The sequence below is a fragment of the Tamandua tetradactyla genome, chromosome 16 (genome assembly GCF_023851605.1).
Source record: "Tamandua tetradactyla isolate mTamTet1 chromosome 16, mTamTet1.pri, whole genome shotgun sequence".
In the NCBI taxonomy this organism is placed as follows: domain Eukaryota; kingdom Metazoa; phylum Chordata; class Mammalia; order Pilosa; family Myrmecophagidae; genus Tamandua; species Tamandua tetradactyla.
The window spans coordinates 1,977,399-2,003,976 of NC_135342.1; the positions used below are offsets into that span (position 1 = coordinate 1,977,399).

At 39.9% G+C, this 26,578-nt stretch overlaps 1 protein-coding gene across 1 annotated transcript; it reads right to left on the bottom strand.

The window, feature by feature from the left end:
- Nucleotides 1-1,787: 1,787 nt before the first annotated feature.
- ZNF805 (zinc finger protein 805) lies at nucleotides 1,788-26,578 on the bottom strand. The gene is made up of 4 exons (XM_077130635.1): nucleotides 26,154-26,578; nucleotides 23,910-24,036; nucleotides 18,514-18,609; nucleotides 1,788-16,566 (listed from the first exon to the last, which is right to left on the bottom strand). The coding sequence occupies exons 1-4, from the start codon at nucleotides 26,178-26,180 to the stop codon at nucleotides 14,933-14,935; spliced, it is 1,884 nt and encodes a 627-aa protein (XP_076986750.1). The 5' UTR covers nucleotides 26,181-26,578; the 3' UTR covers nucleotides 1,788-14,932.

Sequence of the window (26,578 nt, forward strand, 5' to 3'; positions counted from 1 at the left end):
TATAGCTTATCTTTCAAAGACAATCTCAGGAATGATACCCCAAACACAAAACTGCCTTGGGGTTATAACAGAGTGGCTTCTGGGCAGCTGGAGAAAGGACACTTTAATAAGTTTTTGTGCGATGTAATTCACATACCAAACAATTCACTACTTTAAAGTAATACAGTTCAATGTATTTTAGTATATCACAGAACTGTGCATCAAGCACCACAATCAATTTGAGATTTGAGGACATTTTCATTACCTCGAAATGAAATCCCATTCCCTTTACCAGCACACTTTGAAACCCCATCTCTACCCCCAGCCCTAGACTGCTACTAATCTACTTGATGTCTGTGTAGATTTGCCTACTCTAAACATTTCATATCAATGGAATCATATATGTGGTCCTTTGTGAATGGCATCTTTCACTTGGCATAACATTTTAAAGGTTAATTTACATTACAGCATGCATCAGTGATTCAATTATTTTTATTGCCATATAACTCTATATTGAATATTTTGAGGATTTTCCAGACTGTTTCCCAAAGAGACTGCATTGTTTTACATTCTCATCTGAAATTTCTTCACATTCTTCCCAACACTTGTTATCTGTCTTTTTAATTATAGCCATCCTAGTAGGTGTGAAATAATTTCTTATTGTACTTTTGATTTGTATTTCTCTGGTGGCTGATGACATGAACATCTTTCCATGTGTTTATTGGGCATCTGTATTCTCTCTACAGAGGAATATATATACACATAAGAAACTTTCCCCATTTTAAAAATTGGGTTGTCTTTTAATTATTGAATAGCAAGCAATAATTGCTTACATGTTCCAGACAAGAATCCCTTATTAGATTTTGAAATGCGAAATTTCCCTCTCATTCTGTGGGTACTCTGCACAAGTGTTTTTAATTTTGGTGATGTTCATTTCACTTTGTTTTTATTGCTTTTGGTGTCATCAAAGAAACTATTGTGTAATCCAGTCATGTGTTAACTCTTGTTTTCTTCTAAGAGTTTTATAGTTTTACTTCTTACATACAGGAATTTATATATTTTTTTGGTTAATGGTATAAGGTAGGATTCAATTTCATTCCTTTGCATATGGCTATCTGCTTGTCTGAAAAGTAGACACTATTTGTTGAAAAGACTATCCTTTCCTCATTTTATTGTTTTGGGATCCTTGGGGAAAATCAATTAACCATAAGTGTGAGGGTATTTCTGGAGTCTCAATTCTATTTCATTTATCTTTATATCTGTGTGTCAGTACCACACTGTCTTATTTGCTACCACCCTGTAGTAAGTTTTGAAATCAGGAAGTGTGAGTTCACCATTCTTTTTTTATTTTTCAAGATTATTGATTGCACACTTTGGATGGACAGAATGGTATGTGAATATATTTCAATAAAACAGCATAAAAATAAAAAAGAGGATTCAGCTTTTACTGTGATGCCTAGACTGGCATTACATCCTCTCAAGTCCTTTCTGTATTGTGAGCCAATATGTTTCCTCCATCATGCATGCTACTGACATGGTGTACTAATGGCCAACTTTTGTACCCAAAAATGTTGGGTCTCCCATACTAGGGTTATGGGAGTAGTACTAATACTAATAAATGAGTAGTACTCACAACCTATATGCAACTTGGTCTGAATCAGCCAGAGGCTTCCCTTAGCCTTACTTGTATCAGGCTGAGGCCACGTTTTCATAGTCCTTTCTTTCAATTTCTTGAGGATGATATGCAATATGGTATGTTCACTTGGTCTGATAGGTCTTTGCCCTTTTTAAAAAAAAAAAAAAAACTTCTTTTATTGTATAGTATAACATATATACAAAGCAAAGAAATAAAAAAGCAATAGTTTTCAAAGAACCACTCTTCTACAAGTGGTTAGATCCCAGAGTTTGATATGGGCTACCATACAATCCTCTCATATTTTTCCTTCTAGCTGCTCCAGAATACAGGAGGCTAGAGGGCTTAAATACTTTTTTATCCTCACAATCGACTTTTTTCCTTCTTTCTTTTTTTGTGAGCAATAACAAATATACAAAAAAGCTATAAATTTCCAAGCACAGCACCACAATTAGTTGTAGAACATATTTCAGACTTTAACATGGTTTACAATTTCACAATTTTAGGTTTTTACTTTTACCTACTCTAAAATACTGGAGGCTAAGAGAGATATCAATTTAATGATTCAGCATTCATATTCATTTGTTAAGTCCTATCTTCTATGTATGATTCCACCATCACCTTTCTGTTGCTTCCTATTCGAACGGAGCTCGAAGGATATTAAGGAATGATGAGAAAGAAAGAAAGGAAGGAAGAAAGAAAGAAAGAAAGAAAGAAAGACACAGACGGGCTCAGGGGGTCTGAAGCTTGAGTTTACTTCAGACAGACTTCAGACAATTTTATTCTTAACCAGATCCTGGTTATATACCACAGGATGACAATAGGCATGTATGCATTTCCTGAGGGAACAAAGTTCTTATCTTTCAGTGTTCTTCCTTCGTACTTAAAATAACCATTTGGGGTAAACAAACATTCTCTTCCTCCCAGACTGTCTTACATAAATCAGATAACATAAAGCAGCTTACTGCCGCCACCACCCTAATGCCATCTACTCCCAAGTAGTTCCGCAGGTCTTATGTTAATCCTATCTCCTACACCTTTCATCTTTCCATACTTCTCATTGGGGTTGTTTGGGCTATGGCAATTCTAAATTTTTGATACTGGAAGGGTCTGTCACTGATATGGGGTAGGGAGATGGAACTCTCTGATGTTCTGGAGAGGCTGGTCTAGGTGTCAGGACTTATCTGGACAAGGGACCTATATGGAGATTGTAAGTTTCTGCTCTTTTTAAAGACACTATGGGCCATAAAGTGCATTTCTTGGTCTGAAGAAATGTAAATTGGGGAGTCCAAATTGATCTCATCTTCTTTCACAGTCCTAGTAATGTATTTTGAGCATTTGCATCCTCTACAAAGTGTGCAAAGGCCAATTCAGAGAAAATGTTTTTGTTGGGACCTGTTTATAGCTTCCCATTCCTACAGGTAGCAGTTGATATGGTCTACTTGCTAGCTATGTGTGGGGCCTTCCTCCTTGGGGAATGTGACCCATAGTCCTCTACGGTCTTGTTCTTATTGGCAGACAGGACAGTTCCTGTTGGCATCTGTGCCTCAGACAGTGGCAACAGGAATGAATATGGTGATGCTTAACTGATCTGTTGGGAGACTGAGGAAGAGCCCCATCTGGAGATAAAACTGATGGGCAATTACGGGCCTGAAGAAAAGCTGGATTTAGCTAACCATCAGCTTAGTTCTATGCTAAACAAATTATTTATTTATTTATTTAAATAAAAAAAAAACCACCAATAAACGCAAACATTCCTATTTTGATCATTCTGTTCTACATATATATTCAGTAATTCACAATATCATCACATAGCTGCATATTCATCATCATGATCATTTCTTAGAACATTTTATGCTAAATAAATTTAACACATGGTAAAATAAAGGTACATCAAGGGGAGAAACAAGTAATCCAATTAGTATAAAAATATGAAAATGTATGTAATGGCTTTATAGGATGGATTAGTTGTCTCTTTAAATCTACCCCTGCCTCATACTGGTGCCTTAAATCTTAGGTGTAGTCACACCGATATTATTCCTCTATCTGTTATACAAACACCATGGCAAATGGAGATGTGCAGACAGATATGATTATCTAAGTCTATGACAAGGGGAGGGGAATAGACTTTGCAGTAAAGGGTGAACATAAGGCTTGGGTTGCTCAAACTCTGCACACTCCAGGGATCGGACTGGCCCTCTACCAGATCCTGGGAGAAAAACCCTGAGCCCTTGGAATACCTTGCCTATAAAAGTGCTCTTGTATGAGGCTTCTCTTTGATACTGAATCACTGAGACATGTTATGTAGGTGCTGCATGCTCCCCGATGACTCCCAAGAAAAACCCTAGGTGCCAAGGCTCTGGTGAGCTTCCCAGGATAGCAATACTTTAAATGTGTGACCATACATCATTACTAAGAGAACACCTGTCCCCCTGCAAGTCCACTGGGAGGGTACACATGGAAGCTTGTGCCTGGCTTCTCCTTAACTTTAGCCTATTAGCTTTCCCTTTTGTGGACCTTTCACTGTAATAAACCATACACATGAATGTAACAGCTTTTCTGAGTCCTTCAGCAAATCGTTTAGCCTAAGAGTAGGTTTGGGGAGTGAATACACTCAAGAAATAGCCTCGACAAAATCGCTGAGCTCTTTCATCTTTGCGTTAACAAACATTAGAGCATGTACAACGTACCAGGAACCATGCAAACGAGCAAAACGATTAGCAGTAAATCAAGATTAAGGCTTGTTTCTTTTTGAAGTTAGAAGTCTAGTTGTGGAGACAGGTGTGATAAAATAACCATAGAATAAATTTAATGACCTAGATGGGGTCATCCAGGAAGCCTTCCCTGAGGAAGTGCTATTTGAGGCAAGAGGGGCATTTTTCCCTTTCAAACCTCAAGAAATTGGAGAAATGATGCAGAGAAGGTATCCAGATCTCATTTGTGTATTTGGGGCCCTTAATTAGTTGAATTTGGCCATTTTCATAGGTCAGGGCCTGTGAGAAAGGCTTCTGGAACTACCTTCCCGAACTATCAAATCCTCAAGGGATAATGGGGCCTTACTTCATGTGGCCCCTCAACTGTCTACTTTCTCCTAACTCACCTTGAGAATTCCTCCTTCACATTTTCCCCTCCTCCATCCATGGCTCTCCATGGATGTTCCTATCTGCTTTGGTGCAAAGGAACTCTGTTCTTTGAAAAAGACATTGAAGTGGCTATTTGCTTTGCTAAACTCTTAAAATGGGGTATCTTATTAATATATTTAATGCAAGGTACATTTCAAATTAAAGGGAATCAGAGTAATTAGGAATTTTTCTTAGCTAAGAGCTGGGTCAAGAAATAAACCTGGAGTCTGACTCCAAGGCCCATGTTCCTGACACTGCTCCAAAGGAGGCAAAATAAGTTTCCTGCTTAAAATTGAGCTGAAACCTGTCAATTGTGATGTGTGTGACATACCCATGACCAAAACGTTTAAAAATCTTCAACCGCTTGTGCTGGTTTGAAAGGACACCCTAGAAAGAGGACACCCTAGAAAAGCCATATTTTAATCTTAATCCCATTTTGTAAAGCCAGCTGTTTCTTCTAGTCTCTATTCGGTATTGTATATTTGAAACTATAATTAGAACATCTCCCTGGAGATGTAATTCAATCAAGAGTGTTTATTAAGCTGGATCAGGTGGAGACATGTCCCTACCCATTCAGACAGGTCTTGATTAGTTTACTGGAATCCTATAAAAGAGGAAACATTTTGGAGAATGAGGGAGATTCAGAGAGAGAGCAGAGCAGAACGACATAGCTACAAGTAGCACAGTCCACCAGCCAGTAAACCTTGAAGAGAAACCCTGAACACCATCAGCCTTCTTAAACTAAGGTATATATCCCTGGATGCCTTACAATGGACATTCCTATAGACTTGTTTTAATTGGGGCATTTTCTCAGCCTTAGAACTGTAAACTAGCAACTTATTAAATTCCCCTTCTAAAAAGTCATTCCATTTCTGGTATATTGCATTCCGGCAGCTAGCAAACTAGGACAGATTTTAGGTACTGGAGAATGGGGTGCTGCTGTGGTTTGCAAATACCAAACATGTTGGAAATGTTTTTTAAATGGGTAAGGGGAAGATTTTGTGGGAACTGTGAAAAACTTGATAGAGAAGTCGTAGAATGCTTTGCAGAGACCGTTGGTAGAAATGTGGAGTCTAAAGATACCTCTGAAGAGACCTTAGACAGAAATGAGGCATGTAATATTGCAAACTAGAAGGAATGCGATCCTTGTTTTAAAACAGCAGATAACCTAGTGGCTTTGGCTGGAAGGCAGATTTTAAAAGACATGAACTTGGATATTTAGCAGAAGAGATCTCTAAATTAAATGTGGAAAGTGCAGCCTGGTTTCTCCTCGCAGCTTATACTGAAATGAAAAAGGAAAGAGATAAGCAGAGAACTGAACTGTGGGTACAAAGAAAGCAGAAATTGTTCTTGAAAATCCCCTGCTTCCAGGAGGGGAGACCCCAAAGAACAGTGCTCTATGTGAAGATTTGGCCAAATGTGAAACCAGTGAGCCATTTCAGAGAAAACCAGGATTGGACATGGAGTTGTCCAGGAAGGATTTGTGGAAACTCCTTATGTCTGATGGGCACGATTCAAGGCTACTGTACAGAAAGCCAAAGAGTGCTGTGGGACATGTATAAGCAGAGCTGCTGCCAATCTGGACTGGGGGGTTCAGAGAAGGGACACATTGGAGGAAAAAATAACTTCATGAGGCAATACATGGAAACAGGGGCCTGAAGTCAAGAAGCTGGTGCCAGGAGAGTGGACCCACCCAAGCACTTGGAGAGGGTGAGTTTGCCCCAAAGGCAGAGGATGGGCCTTCCACCTCGTTGCAGTGGAAGAGTCATGCCACCTCAGGCCTTGGAAAGGGTGAAGCACATTCCTTGGGGTTTGGGGAGAGCCTGGCTGCCACCACGTGGGTGGGTTGAGCATGTGCCCCAGAAATGGCAGAGAGCCTGGGTGCAGCCCCGATCCTTGGAGAAGGTGAAGCCAAGAAAAAGGTGGTTTCCCCAATACCCCCCCAAGGCTGCATCTGGAGAGTGGCAAGCCTCTGGGTAGGCACTTGGAAAGAGTGGGACTGCTGCTTTCTAAAGCCCCGAAGATAAATGACTCTCAGATTTTGAAAACTAATGGAGTTTGCCCTGCAGGTTTTCTAGACTGCTTGGGTCCAGTGACCACCATATTCCTTCCTCCCTATGGAAATGCATGTATATATATATCCTGACTGTTCCTCCTTTCTATGTTGGCAGCAAATAACTTCTGAGTTTTACAGGTATTTGATTTTGCCTCAGAACTATGCCTGTAACTAACTTTGATAGGCGTTTGTACTGTTTCTAACTTTGTATTTCATTTAAACTGAAGTGGTTTAAGGATTTCTGATATTGTTATGAAATTAATGTATTTTGTATATGGGGAAAACATGTCTTTTTTAAGGTCCAGAGGGTGGAATGTGCTGGTTTGAAAGGATGCATGTATCTTAGAAAAGCCATGTTTTAATCTTAATCCCATTTTGTAAAGGCAGCCGTTTCTTCTAAATCCTATTCAGTATTGTATATTTCAAACTATAATTAGAACATCTCCCTGGAGATGTAATTCAATCAAAAGTGTTTGTTAAGCTGATTACCATTCAGATGGGTCTTCATTAGTTTACTGGAATCCTATAAAAGAGGAAACATTTTGGAGAATGAGGGAGATTCAGAGAGAGCAGAGCAGAACGACATAACCATGAGAAGCAGAGTCCACCAGCCAGTGACCTTCAGAGATGAAGAACGAAAATGCCTCCTGGGGAGCTTCATGAAACAGGAAGCCAGGAGAGAAAGCTAGCAGATGATGCCGTGTCCGCCATGTGCCCTTCCAGCTGAGAGAAGCTCTGTGTTTGTCATGTGCCTTCTCACTTGAGAGAGAAACCCTGAACGCCACTGGCCTTCTTGAACCAAGGTATCTTTCCCTGGATGCCTTAGATTGGACATTTCTATAGACTTGTTTTAACTGGGACATTTTCTTGGCCATGAAACTGCAAACTTCCAAGTTATTAAATAATTCCCGTTTTAAAACGTCATTGTTTTTGGTATATTGCATTCCAGCAGCTAGCAAACCAGAACACCCATAAAACTCAAGGAAATCATTAAGCATTCCAGAGACATACCAGCCTCCCACAACTGAGAGAGGAAAGGCCTTCTGATGGACAGATTAAAAGGGGGAGCTGCTCTTTCCCACAGACACCAGGGTCGCATAGGTCTCCAGAATCATTTGTTGAGGGCCTTCTCGTCTACAGCCAATCACACTGAAGTCCTCCAAATGAAGCTTACTGATTCATCCATGAATGTTGTAACTGATGCCTGCAACAACGTATTCTCCAATCCGAAGTTATCTGCAATTATGCAGACATTTTTACAAACTCTACATTCTTTAATCCTTAGTTGAAAATATAATTGAAGCCAGAGGCTACAAGTTTCAATACTAGGAACAAAGAGAAGATACGACATTGTTGACACACATACTATGGAAAAAACCAGCACTAAACCAGTCATTACATCTTTAGAGATAAATGTGAATGTTGGGAATATTTGCAAGTAATACCACTTGCAGCCATGGAGAATATATTTACCTTAGTTCATATCTCACCAGACTTCTGTAGTACCTTATCTCCACTAAACTAAATCCTGACTAGTTTGTAAGAAGTTCTACTATGTGTTAGTGAATTTTTTTTAGCTTTAATGTTCTACTTTACATGACCACTCACTTCAAATAAATGACTCATTTATTTTTGTTGTTGTTGGAGGAAACTGTATTTGCTTAATGCTTGTCACAGAAATTTGAACTTACACAGCATTTTAGAAATATTAAGTCACTGCAGAGTTACCATAGCTGGCCTTAGACTGATGTCCTTTGAGCTTGCAAGAGTTTGCCCTCAGTTGGCATTTGAGTCCTTAGATTTTGGGAGGTTTTGTATCATTGCAGAAATGATGCGTAGGTCAGCTGCTTCAGAATTGTTTGTGCAAACAATGTGTTTTATACTGAACACCTGCTTTCCATCTGGAAGTCTCGAATCTTGGTATATGCTAGAGAAAGGGTGCCTATGTGATTAGGTCCCAATAAAAATCCAGGAGAGAGTCTCTAATGAGCTTCCCTGGTAGACCTTTCACCCGTGTTGTCTCAGCTCGTCAATGGAGGATAAATTATGCATGTCCTCAGTGACTCCACTGGGACAGAACCCTTGAGACTGTACCAGGTTGCCCGTGGACTTTACCCCACATGCCTTTTCCCTTTGTTGACTTTCCTTTGTATTCTTTCACTGCAATAAATACTGGGCATGAGTATGGCAGTATGCTGAAGTGAATCATCAAGAACCCCTGGTTCCACCACTCACAATGACTTGTGTGATTTTATAATTAATCACAAAGGCCAAATAAAACCTGCATAGTTCCTCTTGAAGACGAAATGTCATATATGATACTACCTATATACATAGCTTTCAGTAAATACACTGTGAGGGAATAGAAACTCATAACAGAAAAACTGATGTGTGTGGCCGGTCACTCAAACATATGGAACACCTACCAAGGAACAAAAAGGGAAGTACTAAATATGAGGATGAAAGGAAAAAGGAAAGGTGACTGTGAGGTGTCTTGGGCAACAAGGCAAAAGATAGTGGGATTTACCAAGATGTTTCTCAAGCATCTCAAACATAATGTTTAAAACCATGTCTTAGCCTTTCTCAACTCCCATCCCTCAAACTACAGACAATAAGACATTATCTGTAGTTTCTACACAGATGCAACTGAATAATATGCAGTCATTAGAAAAATGAGTTTGTTTTCCTTCACTCAACCTAGAGGGATGGCCGAGATGCAGTTAATTGAGAAAAGCTGCAGGGAAGTGAGCATTGTTTGATCCAATTTTAGTAAAAACATTCAGAGTAATGAGTATTTGCTTGCTCTTACGATTTTTCTGGGTGAACAGCATGCCCATGGGCGTAGCCTCATGAAGCATGCATACAGGCAGAGTATGAATATAGAGAGGATGCCAAAGAGATGGCAATCCATGAAGCATTCAGCCTGGAGACATCTATCTGGGTGTCCTCTATAGATCATTAAGAGTAAGATGCCTTGAGAACGAAGTAACTCACTAATGGAGAGAGCATGACAAATAACAAAAGCAGTCGTCCAGGATATATCTTGGGAAGCAAAAAGGTTTAACAGATGGAAGGAAGACAAGCAGCCTGTAAAAAGGCAGGAACTCACAGAATCCAGGAAAGGACCTCCAAGGCAGAGAAGTGGCAGCATTATGAAGGTCAAATGCAGGAATATGGAGGAAAGGGAACTTTCTGGTCTGCCTACATCAGATGATGGAAGCGAAAGACATTCTGCAGTCATCTGTGGATTGAGTGAAAGGGACGTGAGGAGGTGGAAATGGGAAGTATACAGAATACTTTCACGAGGTGTGTCAATGAGAGAAAGAGAAGAAGGCAGCAAGGACAGAGCTGGGTAGACATGCAGAATGAAAAGAGGCTGAGACTGAAGACTTGAACATTTCTAGACTGGGACGAGAGCTAGTCCACAGGAAGAAGTAAAAGGTCAAGAAATATCAGTATAGAAGAAGAAAAGAGTTCCTAGACAAGGTGGAAAGAGATGTGTTCAACAACAGAAGGGAAGGGTGATCCTGGAAGTGGAGGGAATCCCTTCTCCTTCGAGGTTATAAGGTTTAAAAAGCTGTGTAATTCTACATATAAGCCTCTGGAGATCAAAACTGTAGACCACATTCAGTTATAAGTCCAGTAGCAAGAAGACAGTGTGTGGATCCTTATATAGAAGACTCTAAGCCTTCTATTCCACCAGATAATTTAGGGTTTCTATTCCAGTATCAAGACAAAGCACCAAAGAACCTCAACTTTGGACTATACTGTTCTGTCTGTTTTTTCAGAGTTTTTCTTTGGTATTATAAACTCAACAAAGAAACAGAAGATGTACAAAAGAACAAAGTGGAAATTATACAACTGAATAATACAAAAACCAAAAGGAAACTCACTGGATAAGCCCAATAAGAGATTGGGGGTGACAAAGGTGAAAACCTATTGACCTTAAAGACAGTGCAATGGAAATTATTCAATTTGAATATGTGAGAAAAAATAGTCTAAACCAGAAAAGGAAAAAGAAAAAGAATAGTTATTGTAGAATAATAACAAAAGATTTAACATTTGTTATTGGAGTCCCACAGAGGTGAAAGAAGGTAGGCTGAAAAATTACAGTGGTCGAAAATCCCCAAGTTGGCAAATGACACACCTACAAATTAAAAAAAAAAGCTGAGCAAACACCAAAGAGGATAATCTTCCCAGAAAACTATTCCATATGAGGACACATTCATAATCAAACAGTATAAAAAAATTTTTTTCAAAAGAAGCTAGACAGAAATGGCCCATTAAGTATAGGGAAATCATGGTTCAAATGGCAGTAGATACGAATCCATGGAAGTAAAAAGGAAGTTTATCAGGTACTAAAAAAATAGCTCATATCTGAATTCTGTATCTCAGAAAAATATCCCTCAGGTATGAAGGGGAAATAAACAACATTTCCAGATGAAATAAAAGAAAATATGTCACTAGCAGACCTACCCCCAAAGGCTAGAAGTGTTCCATATGGAAAGGAAATGAGAACAAGCCTTGGGATTTTAGGATAGAAGAATAATGGAATGAACGGAAGTAGAAGAAAACAGACTATCCTTCTAAGTTTTTGAAAAGTCTAACAGTTACAGGAAAAACTAAATTATCATTTGATATGGTATTCAATGTATGAAGAGTAAATTTTAGACAATTATATTAAAATGGGGAGTATAAAGAGACTAAATGAGAGTAATGCTTCTTAAACATCAAAGTGCTAAAATGGTGATACCAGTAGATAATGCTAAATTAAGTATACATACTATAATGCCCAGAGCAGCTACTAAAAAAAAAACTACAGAGATACTCAATATAACACATATATATCAAATGGAATTCTAAGAAAAAGTTTAAGTAACACACAGGATAACAAAAGAACAAAACAGAAAAACAAAAGACAGGAACAACAAACAGAGGGAACAAACAGAAAACAAATCATAAAATGGTAGGTTTAAGTCCTAACATATCAATAATTACTTTAAATGTAAACAGCTAAATATATCAACTAAAAGATTGAAATTTTTAGAATGGATAAAAAACACAACCTGAATGTATACTGTTGATAAGAAATCTACTTCAAATATAAAGATACAGGGAGGTTGAAAATAAAAGGATGTAAAAAGATAAACCATGCAAATTTTTTTTTTAATGCAGAAGTGGCTATATTAATTTCATATACCTGGAGTATACTTCAAAAGCCAAGAAATTGAAAAGGAGCAAAGAGAGACATTATATAATGATAAAAGGATTAACACACCAAGAAGACACAGCAATCTGAAATATGTATGCATCAAACAATAGAGCTTTGAAATTCACGAAGCAAAAATTGATAGAAATAAAAGGAGGAATAGACAATTCCATAATTATAGCTGGGGACTTCAACATCCCTCTCTCAGTAATTGATACAAATACTGAACAGAAATCAGCAAAGACACAGAAAAAATCTGAAAATTACCATCAACCAACAGGATCTCATAGATTTATAAAACATTTCACCCAACAACAGCAGAAACAGTGAACAAGACAAATCATATTCTAGGTCAAAAAACAAACCTTGAAAAATTTAAAAGTTTTGAAATCACACAGAGTATGTAACCAGACCAAGTATGAAACAAATTAGAAATAAAAAACAGGATTATGGGAAATTTTGCAAACACTTAGAAATTAAACATATTTCTAAATAATCCATGGGCCAGAGAGAAAGTCTCAAAAAGAATCAAGAAATATTTAGAACTGAATGAAAATTTAGAACATATAAAAATTTGTGAATGGAGCTAAAATAGTGCTGAGAATGAAATTATAGCATTAAATGCTTACATTAGAAAAGAAAAAAATAGATTAAAAAATCTAAGCATCCATCCTGAGAAACTAGGAAGACAGCAAAATAAAACAAAGCAAACAGAAGGAAAAAAGAAGAGAAATCAGTGAAAGTGAGAACAGAAATGATCAATAAAATGGATTATCATTCAAGAAGACTGATGAAAATAAAAAGATAACACAATTCAAATATTAGGAATAAAATAGGATACACACACACACTGTTACCATTAAGAGGAAAAGGGAATATTTCAAATGAGTCTATGAAATAAATGAGAAAATTTAGCTGAAACAGAACAATTTCTCAAACTATCAAACTCACATAATTTGAAATGGATACTATGAACAGTTCTATACTTATTAAATAAAATAAATACATAATTAAAAAGCATCCAAAGGAGAAATTTCCAGCCTCAAACAGTTTCACTGGAGAATTCCACCAAATATTAAAAGAAGTAACACCAATACGATACAATCTCTCCCAGAGAATAGAAGAGGTAACACTTACCAACTCACCTTAGTAGGTCAGTATTAGCCACACACCAAACCCAGATAAAGACAATAAAAAACAAACAAAATTGCTCAACAAAATGCTAGCAAATAGAAATGGAATGTCCCATAATCAAATGGAACTTTATTCCAAGAATAAAAGGACTGGTTCAATATTCAAAATTCAATGTAGGGCGGTGAAAGGGTAGCTCAGTGGTAGAATTTTCGCCTGCCAAGCAGGAGACTTGGGTTCGCTTCCTGGACCCTGCACTTCCCACAAAAACAAAACAAAACAAAAAAACAATGTAATGCACCAATAAGCTACAGAAGAAAAACCACGATTATATAAGCCGTTGGAGAAAACGTACTTCACAAAATTCAACACTCATTGAGAAAGACTCACAGTAAATTAGGAATACTATAAACTAAGAATGTCTTTTTCAAAACCTATAGCTAACATCATACTAAATGGTGAAAATTTAAATTTGTTCCTTCTAATATCAGGGACAAGGCAAAGATGTTTCTCACCAGTCCTATTCAACATCATACTGGAAGTCCTAGCTAGTGCAATAAGTTAGGAAAAAGAAATAAAAGATATATATACTGGAAATAAAGAAACTAAACTGTATCTACTTGCAGATGAAGTGGTTTTCTACATAGAAAATCCTGAAGAGTCTATCAAACAAAATGGCTAGAACTAAGTAACTGTGTTCAGGTAGGTCGCAAAATAAAAAAATTAACTGCATTTCTGCCTACACCAAAGATCAGGTGAAAAGTGAAATTTAAAAAAATTAATACATCTAAAATCTCTGAAAAGGAAAAAACAAAACTAGACATAAATCTAACAAAACATGAACAGGATCTATATGCTAAAAATAACAAAACACTAATGAAATAAATCAATTTAAACAAATTGAGAGACACAGGTTCATGAATTGGAAGACAACATAATAAAAGATGTCAATTCTTAATAAATTGGCCTAGATTTAACAAATTCTATCAAAGTCTAAGTAAGAATTTGGTAAAAACAGACCTTATTATAAAATTTTTATGCAAAGTCAAAGGAACTAGGAATGCTAAATCAATTTTAAATAAGAATAAAGAGGAATCACTTCACCCAATTTTAAGATTTACCACATAACTACATAACCAAGTAAACAAGTAGATAAATATCAAGAGAATATGGCTGTTAGGTGTTTAAAACCATATGAAGGACTTGTTTCTTAAAAATCAAAGCCTTAAACAATCTTAGCTGGTGCAACAAAATGTGTATATTTATATAGGTATCCTTATCTCCTTATATATGATTCAAGCATTCAAATTTCTCATAAAGACTTATGTTTCTCAAGTGTAGAGACGATGTTGTGGAACAATGAAGGTTTTCAATAAATGTTTTCAGATCTGAAACCAACTAACTCTCCTGACACTGAACAGCAGTGAACATATATATGTAGATATATACATAAAACATATGAAGAGGTGAGGGCTTTTATCTCTGAAACATTTCCCTCTCCCAAGTAAAATAGGGAATCTGACATATATCATAGATTTGACTGGTGAGTTTATGAAAAGTGCTGTATTTGCATTTCTTTTCTATGTCTCCTCAGCTTCCTCTCTTCATTAAAAAAAAATTCCTGAGATAATGTTGCAGTGTAAACTAAAGACAAAGATGTGGCTGCAAGTTGTCCTAAGAGTAAAATACCAATGGGTCTATATCCTGGATGAATTCTCAGATGTAGAAAAGGGCTCTAGGATGTGTCAATTTATAATATGACTCTTTAGGTGAAAAGTGATGATCTGCCACAGAAACTTTTCTCACAGGGAAGACACTTGTGCAGTCTCTCTTTGGTATGAATGATCAGATGCTGAGTAAGGTGTTTCTTCAGGCCAAAGATTTTCCTCAGTGGTTACATTCAAAAAGTCACTGCCTAGTAGAAAGTCTTGGAAGTTGACTGAGGTTTGTCCATTTGTAAAAGGTCTCTCCACTTCTGTTACGCTGATAGGGTTTCTCCCAGCATGACTCCTTTGATGCTGAGTGAGGGATGCACTACGACTAAATGCCTTTCCACATTCACTACACTCATAAGGCTTCTCTCCAGTGTGGATGACAGAGTGTCGAATGAGATTTGTGCTCCAGCAAAAGGTTTTCCCACACTTGATGCATTCATAAGGTTTCTCTCCAGTGTGAATCCTCTGGTGCCTTGTGAGGCCAGACCTGCGGCTGAAGGCTTTCCCACACTCAATGCACTCATAAGGCTTCTCTCCAGTGTGGATGCTATAGTGTCGAATGAGGTCTGCTCGATTGCTAAAGGCTTTCCCACATTCTTTGCACTCAAATGGTTTTTCTCCAGTATGGGCCCTTTTATGCAAGATAAAAGTGGAACAATGGGTGAAGGCCTTTCCACACTCACTGCACACATAGGGCTTCTCCCCAGTGTGAATCCGCTGGTGCCTCTTGAGGTATGACCTGTGGTTGAAGGCCTTCCCACACTCCATACACTCAAAGGGCTTCTCCCCAGTGTGGATGATGTAGTGGTGTATGAGTGCTGCACTCTCGCAGAAGGCTTTCCCACATTCACTGCACTCATAGGGCTTTTCACCAGTGTGAGTCTGCTGGTGCCACATAAGGTATGACCTGTGTTTGAAGGCCTTCCCACACTCAAAACACTCATAGGGATTCTCTCCACTGTGAATCATGTAGTGTCGAATGAAACCTGGCCTATCACGAAAGGCCTTCCCACATTCTTTGCATACAAAGGGTTTTTCTCCTGTGTGGCTCCGATTATGTAAAACAAAAGTGGATCGGTGGGTGAAGGCTTTCCCACATTCATCGCACTTGTAAGGCTTCTCTCCAGTGTGAATTCGCTGGTGTTGTGTAAGGTGTGACCTGCGGTTGAAGGCCTTCCCACACTCACTGCATTTATAGGGCTTCTCCCCAGTGTGGACCATGTGGTGCTGAAGGAGGTATGTGCTCTTACTAAAGGATTTCCCACACTCTGTGCATTCATAGGGCTTCACTCCAGAATGAATCCGTTCATGTCGAACAAGGAGTCGTTTCTTGTTAAAAAGTTTCCCACATTCATTGCATTTATAGGGATTTTTCCCTTCATGAATCATGGGATCTTTATCTGATCCATGTAAGTCACGGTTATGTAGAACATCTCCTGGGGAAACTTGTTTCTGTACAACCTTTGAATTTATATCAAATTCACATATCTCCAAACCATTGTGTTTGGGGCTCATATTCCTAAGGAGGTTCTCTTTCTGGGGGTCCATCCTTGGTCTCAAGTATTCTTCCTGCATTTTTGATGTCTCTTCTTCATTCTTGGCTTGGTCCAGTGGGGAGTCCCTTAAGGTTCCCTCTGGTAACTGCCAATGGACTGAGATTTCCTCAGACAAAAGCAGTTCAGAAGTGGTAAATTCTGAGGCCTTGGGTCTTCCTTTGTCATCTGAAAGAAATTCATTACACAAAAGGCCTTTAGCCAACACACAGATAAAAAAAAGTACTTCAGTGAAAAAAATGATGAAAATAATGCCGCTGTGACTGTTGTGTTTTGTCCTCTCTGAAACCTAGGCTTCCATTATCTATCTTTCCTAATCCTTGGGGTCTTAACACCTGGAACAGGAGACCCAGGAAGAGAAAGTGGAAGACAGGTGAAAAAGAATCTGGAGTAGACACATCTTCTCATTTCCTGAATAGAAACGAGTAGACAAAGTAATAACAATACTACATGTAGTGAGTGTGCTGTAAGCAAGGACATCTCATGGTACTACAAGAACACCAGGAAGGAGAACCTAATGTAGTCCAGATGTATGCTATCAAGAGATCAGAGGACAATTCCCAGAGGATGTGTACCATGAGTACGTCCTAGTGAAAAGCTGGGAGGTGCCAACCACAGAAAAAGCACAAAGGCCATTATAGCATGAGGAGAAGGACACATAAAGGCACAGAGACTTCAGTGCTGTGAGAGGATGGTGTTGATGAGAATGCAGAGACAAGAAGGAACAGAGGAGAAGCTGATTCCAAAGATTCTCACTTGGGCGACAACAGGAATTGCTAACGCCTCTCTCAAGACAGGCTTGAGCTAGAAGCGAGCAGGATCTGGGTGGATATATTGAATCTGGTGTGCCTGAAGAACAGGTAGGTAAAAAGACTACCAAAATAGACATGATCCAGATGGAGAAAATCATAACACTTTACTTGAAGACATTAAAGAAGATCTAAATAAATGGAGAACTCAATAATGTAATGCTGACAATTCTTCCTAAATTAATAAATAAATTCAGTTTGAACCAAAATATCTCCAAACAAGAATAAGGAGCAGGGTGACCCTATGAAGTAATAGAATTATTACGAAATTATAATATCGAGCAGCATGATACTGACATGGAGATAAGGCAAACTGGCAATGAAAAGGAACAGAGAGCTTAGTGATAGAATCATACACATATGAAGCTTTGATATATGGCAGAGAAGGCATAGCATATCAGTGGTAAAAGGAAAGACTACCAAGGAAAAGAAGCTAAAAGAATTGGTTACCCACATGTAGAATGAATAAAATTGCATTCCTATCACACTCTATACTCAAATCATCCTCAAGTTAATAAAGAATTAAATGTCAAATTTTAAAGCTTTTAGTATAAAGCAAACAAGAATATCACTGACGTTTGAGTAAAGAAGACACAAAATCATTAATTATGAAAAAAAATTATAAATCAGACTACATTAAAATAAGAAAACTCCATCCAAAATACAGTTTAAAAAGAGGGCAAAGTCATGGATTCCTTTTTAGGCCTAATGAGTTTACAGTGCTGTTGAGAGATTCAAGAGGAAATATGGGATTGAGAAGGGGGTAAAGGTCTGGAACAAACTCTGAAGGTTGAAATGGGCCTGGACAGTGACACTGAGCAGCATAGGGGACTATCAGTGGGAGACAACATAACCTGAGATGACATCAAACAACACACGTGATGGCTCCAGGGTCTTTGGTAGATGAGAGAAGGATAAATGTCACCCTGAATTTTTAGCTAGCTGTATTTAACTTATATAACTTAGACTAAGTTTTATAAAAGTAATTGTGAGATCATGCAACTTCTTTAGGATTACAAAGGCTGGTGGAAGGCAAAACCAGACTTTAAACCTAAGTAGTTAAAAGCCCAGAGAATGATCTTCCCTAATACATCCCAGTTCTCATAAATAGCAATGAAGAGTGTGATCGTGGGGGTGAGGGATGGGGAGTATAACGGATGGAGAAATCACAGATCAAAGGGCTCCATGGTTCCTAATCCCTACAGAGGTAACAACAAGAAACTTCCCGAGGGATTCCAGGGCCAGTGGCCTCTTCGTGGTCTGAAGGCTGCAGAGAGCCCCACCAGTCTGGCACTTAGCTGCCTACCTGTACAAGTGGTTTGGGAGAGATCTTTCTTCACCATCCATAGTTCCTTTCCATGTTTCAGTTGGTAGATCAGCTCTGCCTTGGGAACAGGACATCCTGTTCATGGAAAAAGAAAGAGGACACACGGATTTTGGTGAAAAGAAATAAAGCCTCTCAATCTAGTCTAGGATAACACTATCTTTGGGCCCTAAAGACTGCAAACAGTATTGCTGGCTGTAACAGTCAGCCCTCATTTCCTTTGAATCTCCACACTGTTCAGTAACTCAGGGAAAATGATCCTCTTCCTTCTAGAAGGTGTTTATTAGTTAATCCAAACCACATCTCAAACTGGAGGGTTTTAAATTACTAGTCTTCATTATCATGCAAAGGGCATCTCTCAATCATCAGTAGTCTCAAGTAGGGCAGTGACTTAAGGTAGTCACTTTTTAAAAAAAATTTATTTATTAAGTAAAAAAATTAACAAACCAAATAAAACATCAATATACATAATCAGTAATTCACAGTATCACTTAGTTGCATATTCATCATTTCTTAGAACATTTGCATTAATTCAGAAAAAGAAATAGACAATAGAAAAAGAAATAAAACGAACACAGATAAGAAAAAAAAGATTATACCTACAATACCCCTTACCCCTCGCTTTCACTGATCACTAGCATTCCAAGCTAAATTTATTTTAACAACTGTTCCCCCTATTATTTATTTTTATTCCATATGTTCTACTCGTTTGTTGACAAGGTAGATAAAAGGAGCATCAGACACAAGGTTTTCACAATCACAGAGTCACACTGTGAAAGCTATATCATTGTTCAATCATCCTCAAGAAACATGGCTACTGGAACACAGCTCTACCTTTTCAGGTAGTTCCCTCCAGCCTCTCTATTACATCTTGAATAAAAGATAGGATGATATCTACTTAATGCATAAGAATAACCTCCAGGATAACCTCTCGACTCTGTTTGGAATCTCTCAGCATCGATACTTTGTCTCATTTCACCCTTGCCCCTTTTGGTCAAGAAGGTTTTCTCAATCCCTTGATGCTAAGTCTCAGCTCATTCTAGGGTTTTTCTCAATCCCTTGATGCTGAGTCTCAGCTCACTCTAGGATCTCTGTCCCACGTTGCCAGGAAGGTCCACACCCCTAGGAGTCATGTCCCACGTAGACAGGGGGAGGGTGGTGAGATTGCTTGTTGTGTTGGCTGGAGAGAGAGGCCACATCTGAGCAACAAAAGAGGCTCTCTTGGCGGTGACTCTTAGGCCTAAATTTTAAGTAGACTTGACCTATCCTTTGCGGGGCTAAGTTTCATATGAACAAACCCCAAGACTGGGGGCTCAGCCTATAGCTTTGATTGTCCACACTGCTTGTGAGAACATCAAGAATTCAACTTGGGGAAGTTGAATTTCTCTCCTTTCTCACCATTCCCCGAAGGAGGCTTTGCAAATACTTTTCCACTCACTGATCGAATCACTCTTGGATTCACTGGGGCATCACTCTGGACAAACCAACAAAATCTCATGTCCTACCTGAGATTCTAAGTACTTATGGTGTTCAATCAAACTATCTACATAAGTTATATTAGGCAATGCACTAGTCAAAATATAAATTTTGTAACAAATAAACATTTTTTGCTTTAATCTCACACATAAGGTGCCAGTTACTCTTTTTGAAGGGAAAGCCTTTATTTCAGGAAGGATGAATGAGAGGGCCTGTCAATCTTGTCACCCTGAAGCATCCTCTGACTCCTGTGAGGGAATCTACCTAAGGACGTAGACCAAGGAAAAGAAAAAGCAAAGAAACAGAAATGTGTTGGCATTCACTAACCCAGGAGGTAACCCTATCTTTGAGCTTTTTATTAGGTAACATAATAAATTTTATGAGCTTTTTTATCAGGCCAGATAATAAATTTCTTTCAGGGTGTAATGGGTCTTCTGTTAGATGCTACCAAACCCATACCTAAAAAGAAAAAAAACAAAAAACTACAGATGTGACAACCTGAGAGGCGTAAAAAGTTTCAAGAACTCTGCAGGGAGGTCAATGACAGAAGCACCAGGACTGGAAAGAGGCATAACAAGCAGATCTTGAGTTGTAGTTTAAGATTCATATAGTCAACACTAAGCAAAGCTCTTCTGTATGCCTGGCACTCAACTCAGTAAAGGGGCACTGAGATAGTGAATGAATCCTTCTTTTACTTGTTGGAGACATGCCCCTGCACACTACCAAAGGACCTTTACACATGCTGTTCCTGCTATCTGGAAAGCTGTGCTCCCCTGGCCCGCTCCACCTACCTAACCCTATCTTCTCAGTTCTCAGCCCAAACATCACTTCTTGCAAAGACTTCTGAACTCTCGCTCGAAAGTAAAGGTGCTTAATAAATTTTCTATGTTGCCGTAGAACTTTTTATTCCAATAATAAGTAAACAACTAACACTGATGAGGTGTAACTATATCCCAGAGATGATGGCAAATATTTTAAATGTCCTATATTTAAAAAAAAATTGAATTAAAGTTATGAATTAATTTACAGGAAGAACTGACATACTTAATACACTAAGTCTTTTCATTCAAGAACATGGTATGTGTCATCATTGATTTAAGTCCTTTTTCAGATTCTAATCAAAGTGCTATATTGCTCTTCCTGGAGGCTCTACATGAAGTAGGATTCTATTTCAGGATCCCCTCACAGCATCCCAGGATAAATATATAGTGTGATATATTTTATGGATGAAGTAACAGGTCAGACAGACACAGTGATTGGCTGAAGGGCACACAACTGGTGAATGGCTGAGCCAAGACAGAAACCCAGGATAGGCACCTCTGGCATCTGTGCTCTTCAGCCACAGGACTACTCAACTCTGCTTCAGAAGAGGTCATGTCCAAGCATGAGGCAGAGCACGACAACTAAGATGATCCAGTACCAACCTGTACACAGCCAGGTGTTACCAGACTATGTCCTGAGCCCTTTCCATCCACAAGCCATATACCCTAAAACAGCTCAGTGAAGTACACATTTCATTATCCCTTTCTACCCATGAACATACCGAGACACAAAGCTTTAGTATTTGTGAAGGGGTATGGTATGGTATGGTATGATAACTTTTTTTCTCTGTTATCGTTTTCTTTTTCTGTTGTCTTTTTATTTCTTTTTCTAAGTCGATGCAAATGTTCTAAGAAATGATGAATATGCAACTATGTGATGATATTAAGAATTACTGATTATATATGTAGAATGGAATGATATCTTACTGTTTTGTTTGTTTGTTGTTAATTCTTTTATTAATAAAAATAAAAAAAGGAAATCTCATATTGCTCTGATAAATGGTAAAACCAGACTCACTTGCCCCCATAGAAAGTTACCATGAAATTACAACAATGAAATCAAAATAATGTTAATAAATCTCAGCACACTCATACAGCCTACTCAGGACTGCGAATCTGAGAATGCTCCCTCTGTTGGAACGGAATTTACCAGCAGTTGGGAGTGATAAAGATTTAGCAGTAAACATCTACTTTCTCTTAACAAGTGGGGGAGGGGAAAAAGAAAGGAATGGCTTCCTCAAGAGGTCCCCAACACCAGGTGATAAAGTGTCTGTGTACCCTCTGAAACAGGGTTTCTCAAACTTGCCAAAACTGATATTTCAGTCCAGATAATATTCGTCGTGGGGGGCTTTTCTGTGCATCATTATAAAGACATTTAATAGCACCCCTGGCCTCTACCCATTGGATGTCAATAAAACACCCATTCCAGATATGACACTCATACATCTCTCTAGGCATTATCAAATGCCACTGGGAGGAGCAAAATCACCTCAGTGGAGAGCAATGGGCTTAGAATGATATAAATGAGGGATGAGAGAGAGCAGCTGTGGTAGACGACAGGGCTTACATGAGATATGACAGTCAGAACAAAGTACAATGAATAGACGGTGACTGTGCTGAGAAGGGACCAGCCTTGTAAAATGCAATACTCCGCAGGCAGAGAGAACAGCTAGTACAGAGGCCTGAGGTGGGCATGTGCTCAGGGAACCAGTGAGAAGCCCAACATGCCTAGACAGAGTGAGCTCAGAGGAACGCAGTATGAAATGTGATTGAACAGGTTGGCAAGGCCAGATAGAGGACTTTTTGTTTAAAAAAATGTCTCTATAAAATATTATCTAATGAATTTTACCAGCTTTGCTTTATCTCATCTTATTGAAACAGAACATAATTCCAATTCTCTAAAAATAGGCATGTCTTACCCGAAAAAGAGTTTGGTAAATTGACCTGGACTTCAGTCATTTCTCCCCAAACTGAATAGTCTAAGATGGTTATTATCCTCAAAGAGAGAATCAGCTAAGCTAGAGTTTATCAATTTTCACACTACCAACATTTTGGGCAGAATAATTTTTGGGTGATGGTGGTAGAAGTTGTCCAGTGCATTGTAGGATGTTTAACAGCATTTCTGGACTCTACGCACTAGATGTCAGTAGCAGTCCCTCTTAGATATAACAATCAAAAATGTTTCCAGACATTGCCAAATGTTTCCTGGAAGACAAAACCACCAACTGTTGAAAGCACTGCTTTAACTTATCTCTCCTACCAATTAAAGATCATGGCCCTGGCCTTTGGAAACAAGCGATGATCATGAAGGCACAAGTGAGTAAAGAAGGGTCATAATAAAAAATGGGTTGTTGAGAACAATACCAAGTAGTACTGGTGGTAAACCCCTCCTGGGAGTCCGCCTGACTCACCCCCTTCTTGAAGAAGAACCTATCACCCATAGCCCCAGGCTGTGGGGACACTTTACCCAACCAAGCCTGGTCACTCAGATCCCTCTTCAAAATCTGGAATAAGGACCTCAGGTTAAGGCTAGCCTATGCTGGGCACTGGGATGAGAAATCAAGGAAGTATGGGCTCAGGTGGTCATTTTGTGCTTCACGGACACCTCCACAATAGTCAGCTGCAGTGAAAAGAAGAATGATATAAACATTTAGAGAAGCACAGATAAGGAACCTGGGAGCCACAGAGAGCAAGGACTAGGATGGCCACTGCCTGTTGCCAACACGGCATAGTGAAAATTGCTGTTCTGAAAATACAGTGATGCGAGTAGCCCCACAGGGAGAAGCCAGAACAAGAAACTCAGAAGCCAGGACATAACTATGGTTCTTCTCAGTTCTTGGCATCAGCCCTCATAGGCTCAGCTGGAATGCCTGCCCACTGTGATCTGCAAGACACCTCCAATTTTCTTCCAACACATTCTTGCCCAAAGACACACAGGAAGAGATGAGACCAAAAATGACTGAAGCTTTGTGAAAGAGGGAGGCAGGTTTCAGAAACTTTCTTGACTAGTCAGGCCTGAAGCAAGGGGGTGGAATGAAGGTGGCAGTAGGTCTCCTGCATGGCGGAGTGGTGACTTCTTACCCAGAGAGACTAGAAGCCCACAGTTCTCCATCATCACCTCCTGGTACAGGGTCCTCTGGGTTACGTCCAGCTGCCCCCATTCCTCCTGTGTGAAAGTCACAGCCACGTCCTCGAAGGTCACAGACACCTGGAAAGTCAAAGAGAGGTAACAGTGTTTGCCCTGGGGCTGTTGGATGGGATTAGAGTCCATCACTCAGTCACTGGTAAAGGTTCAGAGGGAATCAGGTCCCAAATAACTGAGCACCTGAGGACCTAGCTCTATGCTGGGCTCAAGGGAGAGGTGGACATTGCTTTGAACAGAACATAACAGTATAAAAGACAGAAGAACCTCCTCTGTGGGAGCCACTAGATAATGACACAAACAATGACAATCTTGCATGTACTGTGAGATACAGAGAGCAGGTGTTGTAAGATGTCAGAGGAGTGGGGAAATAATGCTAAGGATGACAATAACAAAAATGGTATCAGCAGCAGCAACTGGACCTCACGGTTGCTCATTGTGTGCCTGCCACACTAAAGAACACTAAAAGTCTCAGATCTGAAGTCAGACCCCTGGGGTTTGAATATAAATTCCTGAAGCTGATCCATGCCTGCTGTGTGACCTTGGAACATCATTTTAAGCCTCAATTGCTGGATGAATACGTCAAACTGTGAGAATTACAAAGAAATATTCAGGGCTTGGTATGCTTTGGAATTTTTATTAATCCTCCCACAGCCCAAAAGGTAAGAACCATCATGTCACAGGCACTGATCTGGACAGAGGCAGGGATTTGTACCCAGGTCCCTCTGTCCAGGGTATAACCATATAAATTCAACACTCCCCCATCACCAAAACAAATCCACAGTAACAAGGCTATGAAGTATTTCTACTAATTTTTGCTGTGAAATCCATTTCAGCTGTTCCTGGAAATATTTCTGTGAAAGTAGGCTGAGCAGTGGTGACATCCTTACCAGCCTCACAAGAGAGGCAATGAGGGGTACCACTTGCCTGGGGACTGGCAGAGCCATCATCAGCATCTTTCCTTCCTAAGTCCTTACAGTCGTATCCCTGAGGACTGAAGACTTGTACCAGGGAACAAGAGTGGCAGAGAATAATGCAGGCTATGGCCATGACAACATGGGCCTCTGACTGTCCACAGTGTTTCTAACGGCTGCAGGTGGGATGAACATCTAAGAGAAAAGGTCACCATCTTGCCCTTCCAGGACATGTCTCACCAGATGGAGCGGGTGTGGGTCCACGGCAAAATAACAGCAACCACAAAATCCCCCTGGGCTTCTTTAAGCAACCAACGTACCTTGTCTTTGTCGACTTAATTTATTCTGCCTGGTATGCCCCTCACCTCCATACCCAATGTCACCTCCATATCCAATGAAGTAAACCTTGCAAAGTTTACTTCAGGTGTTGAAACCAGGGATTCCTAGTCCACTGTCGTAACCAAGTGAGTAAAAACACAGGCCCTGGTGGACAATATGCTAGGTGTGAGTTTCTGTTACTTAACAGCTGCATAACATTGGACATGTAATTTCTCTGAACCTTGAGTTCTTCTTATGTAAAACAGTGATAATAACAGAAGCTAACTCTGAGAAGCTAAGGATTAAATTAAATATCATGATTGCCTGTCAGCACATCTCACCACCCAACTAAGGTCAGGTTATTATAGCTATTTTGTTATGATTGCTGTTTTTTCCACTTTACTCCCACAACATCCCGGAAAACCTCAATCCAGAAGACTTCTGTAATTTCACCAGGTTCCCTACATAAAAACGCCAGCTCGTGGGCAAGCAGGCAGGAATTACATTAGCCTGAATTGCCAGGTAAGGCCACTCCAAACGGGATGTGAAAAAGCAGCCCTCCAGAGACCCAGAGACAGCTTCCCAGGTAGAATGCAAAGGCTGGGATGCGGAAGAGAACTCAGCACGGTCATGTGGGGGTGCCCAAAGAGCAGTGAGCAAAGGAAAAATGGAAGAAGACAAGCTAGGAGATGGTGGACCGGAGCTGATCGGGATTAGATGTATTCTACGTGAGATGGGAGCTCCTGGAGGGAGGAGTCTCATTCATCCTTCAGTCACCTATCAATCACCTGGCAAAGGTCCGACACTATTGAGGGTACAAAATAAATGGTAAACCAATTCCACTTGGCATGAACAAACAAATGCAAAAATAAATCCAAGGAAGTACTTGATTACCACTCTCTGTAGGAGCCTTCTCTGGTTCTTCCAATTCCGCAATCATCCTCCACTCACCTGGGTCTGGTCCATCAGCGACGCCATCGCTAGATCGGCGGACCCGTGAACCGAGCAGGGTCGGGGAGGCAAGCGGCCCGGACGGCTCAGGCGACCCGCGCCCCTGCCTCGCCTTGGCTGGGTGGCCTGGGCCGACGCTGCACTCCGAGCCTCAGTCTCCGCGGTGTAAAATGCGCACAGGCCCGGGCGCCGCCCTTGGCGACTGCACGGATGAAGGACGCGTGCGGAGGCCACAGAGAGCCCGCGGGCCCGCGGGGGGAGGAGGGCACGATCTCTATAAAGGTGCAGAAGTCGCCCCTAGTCTCCTTCCCTCCGTCACGACGAGAGCGCTGGGAAGCGGCCCGGGACCATGGGTCAGCTCCTCGAGGCCGGGGAAGACGTAACCATCACAGACAAATGGCTAATCCCACCGAGAGGCCGGAAGC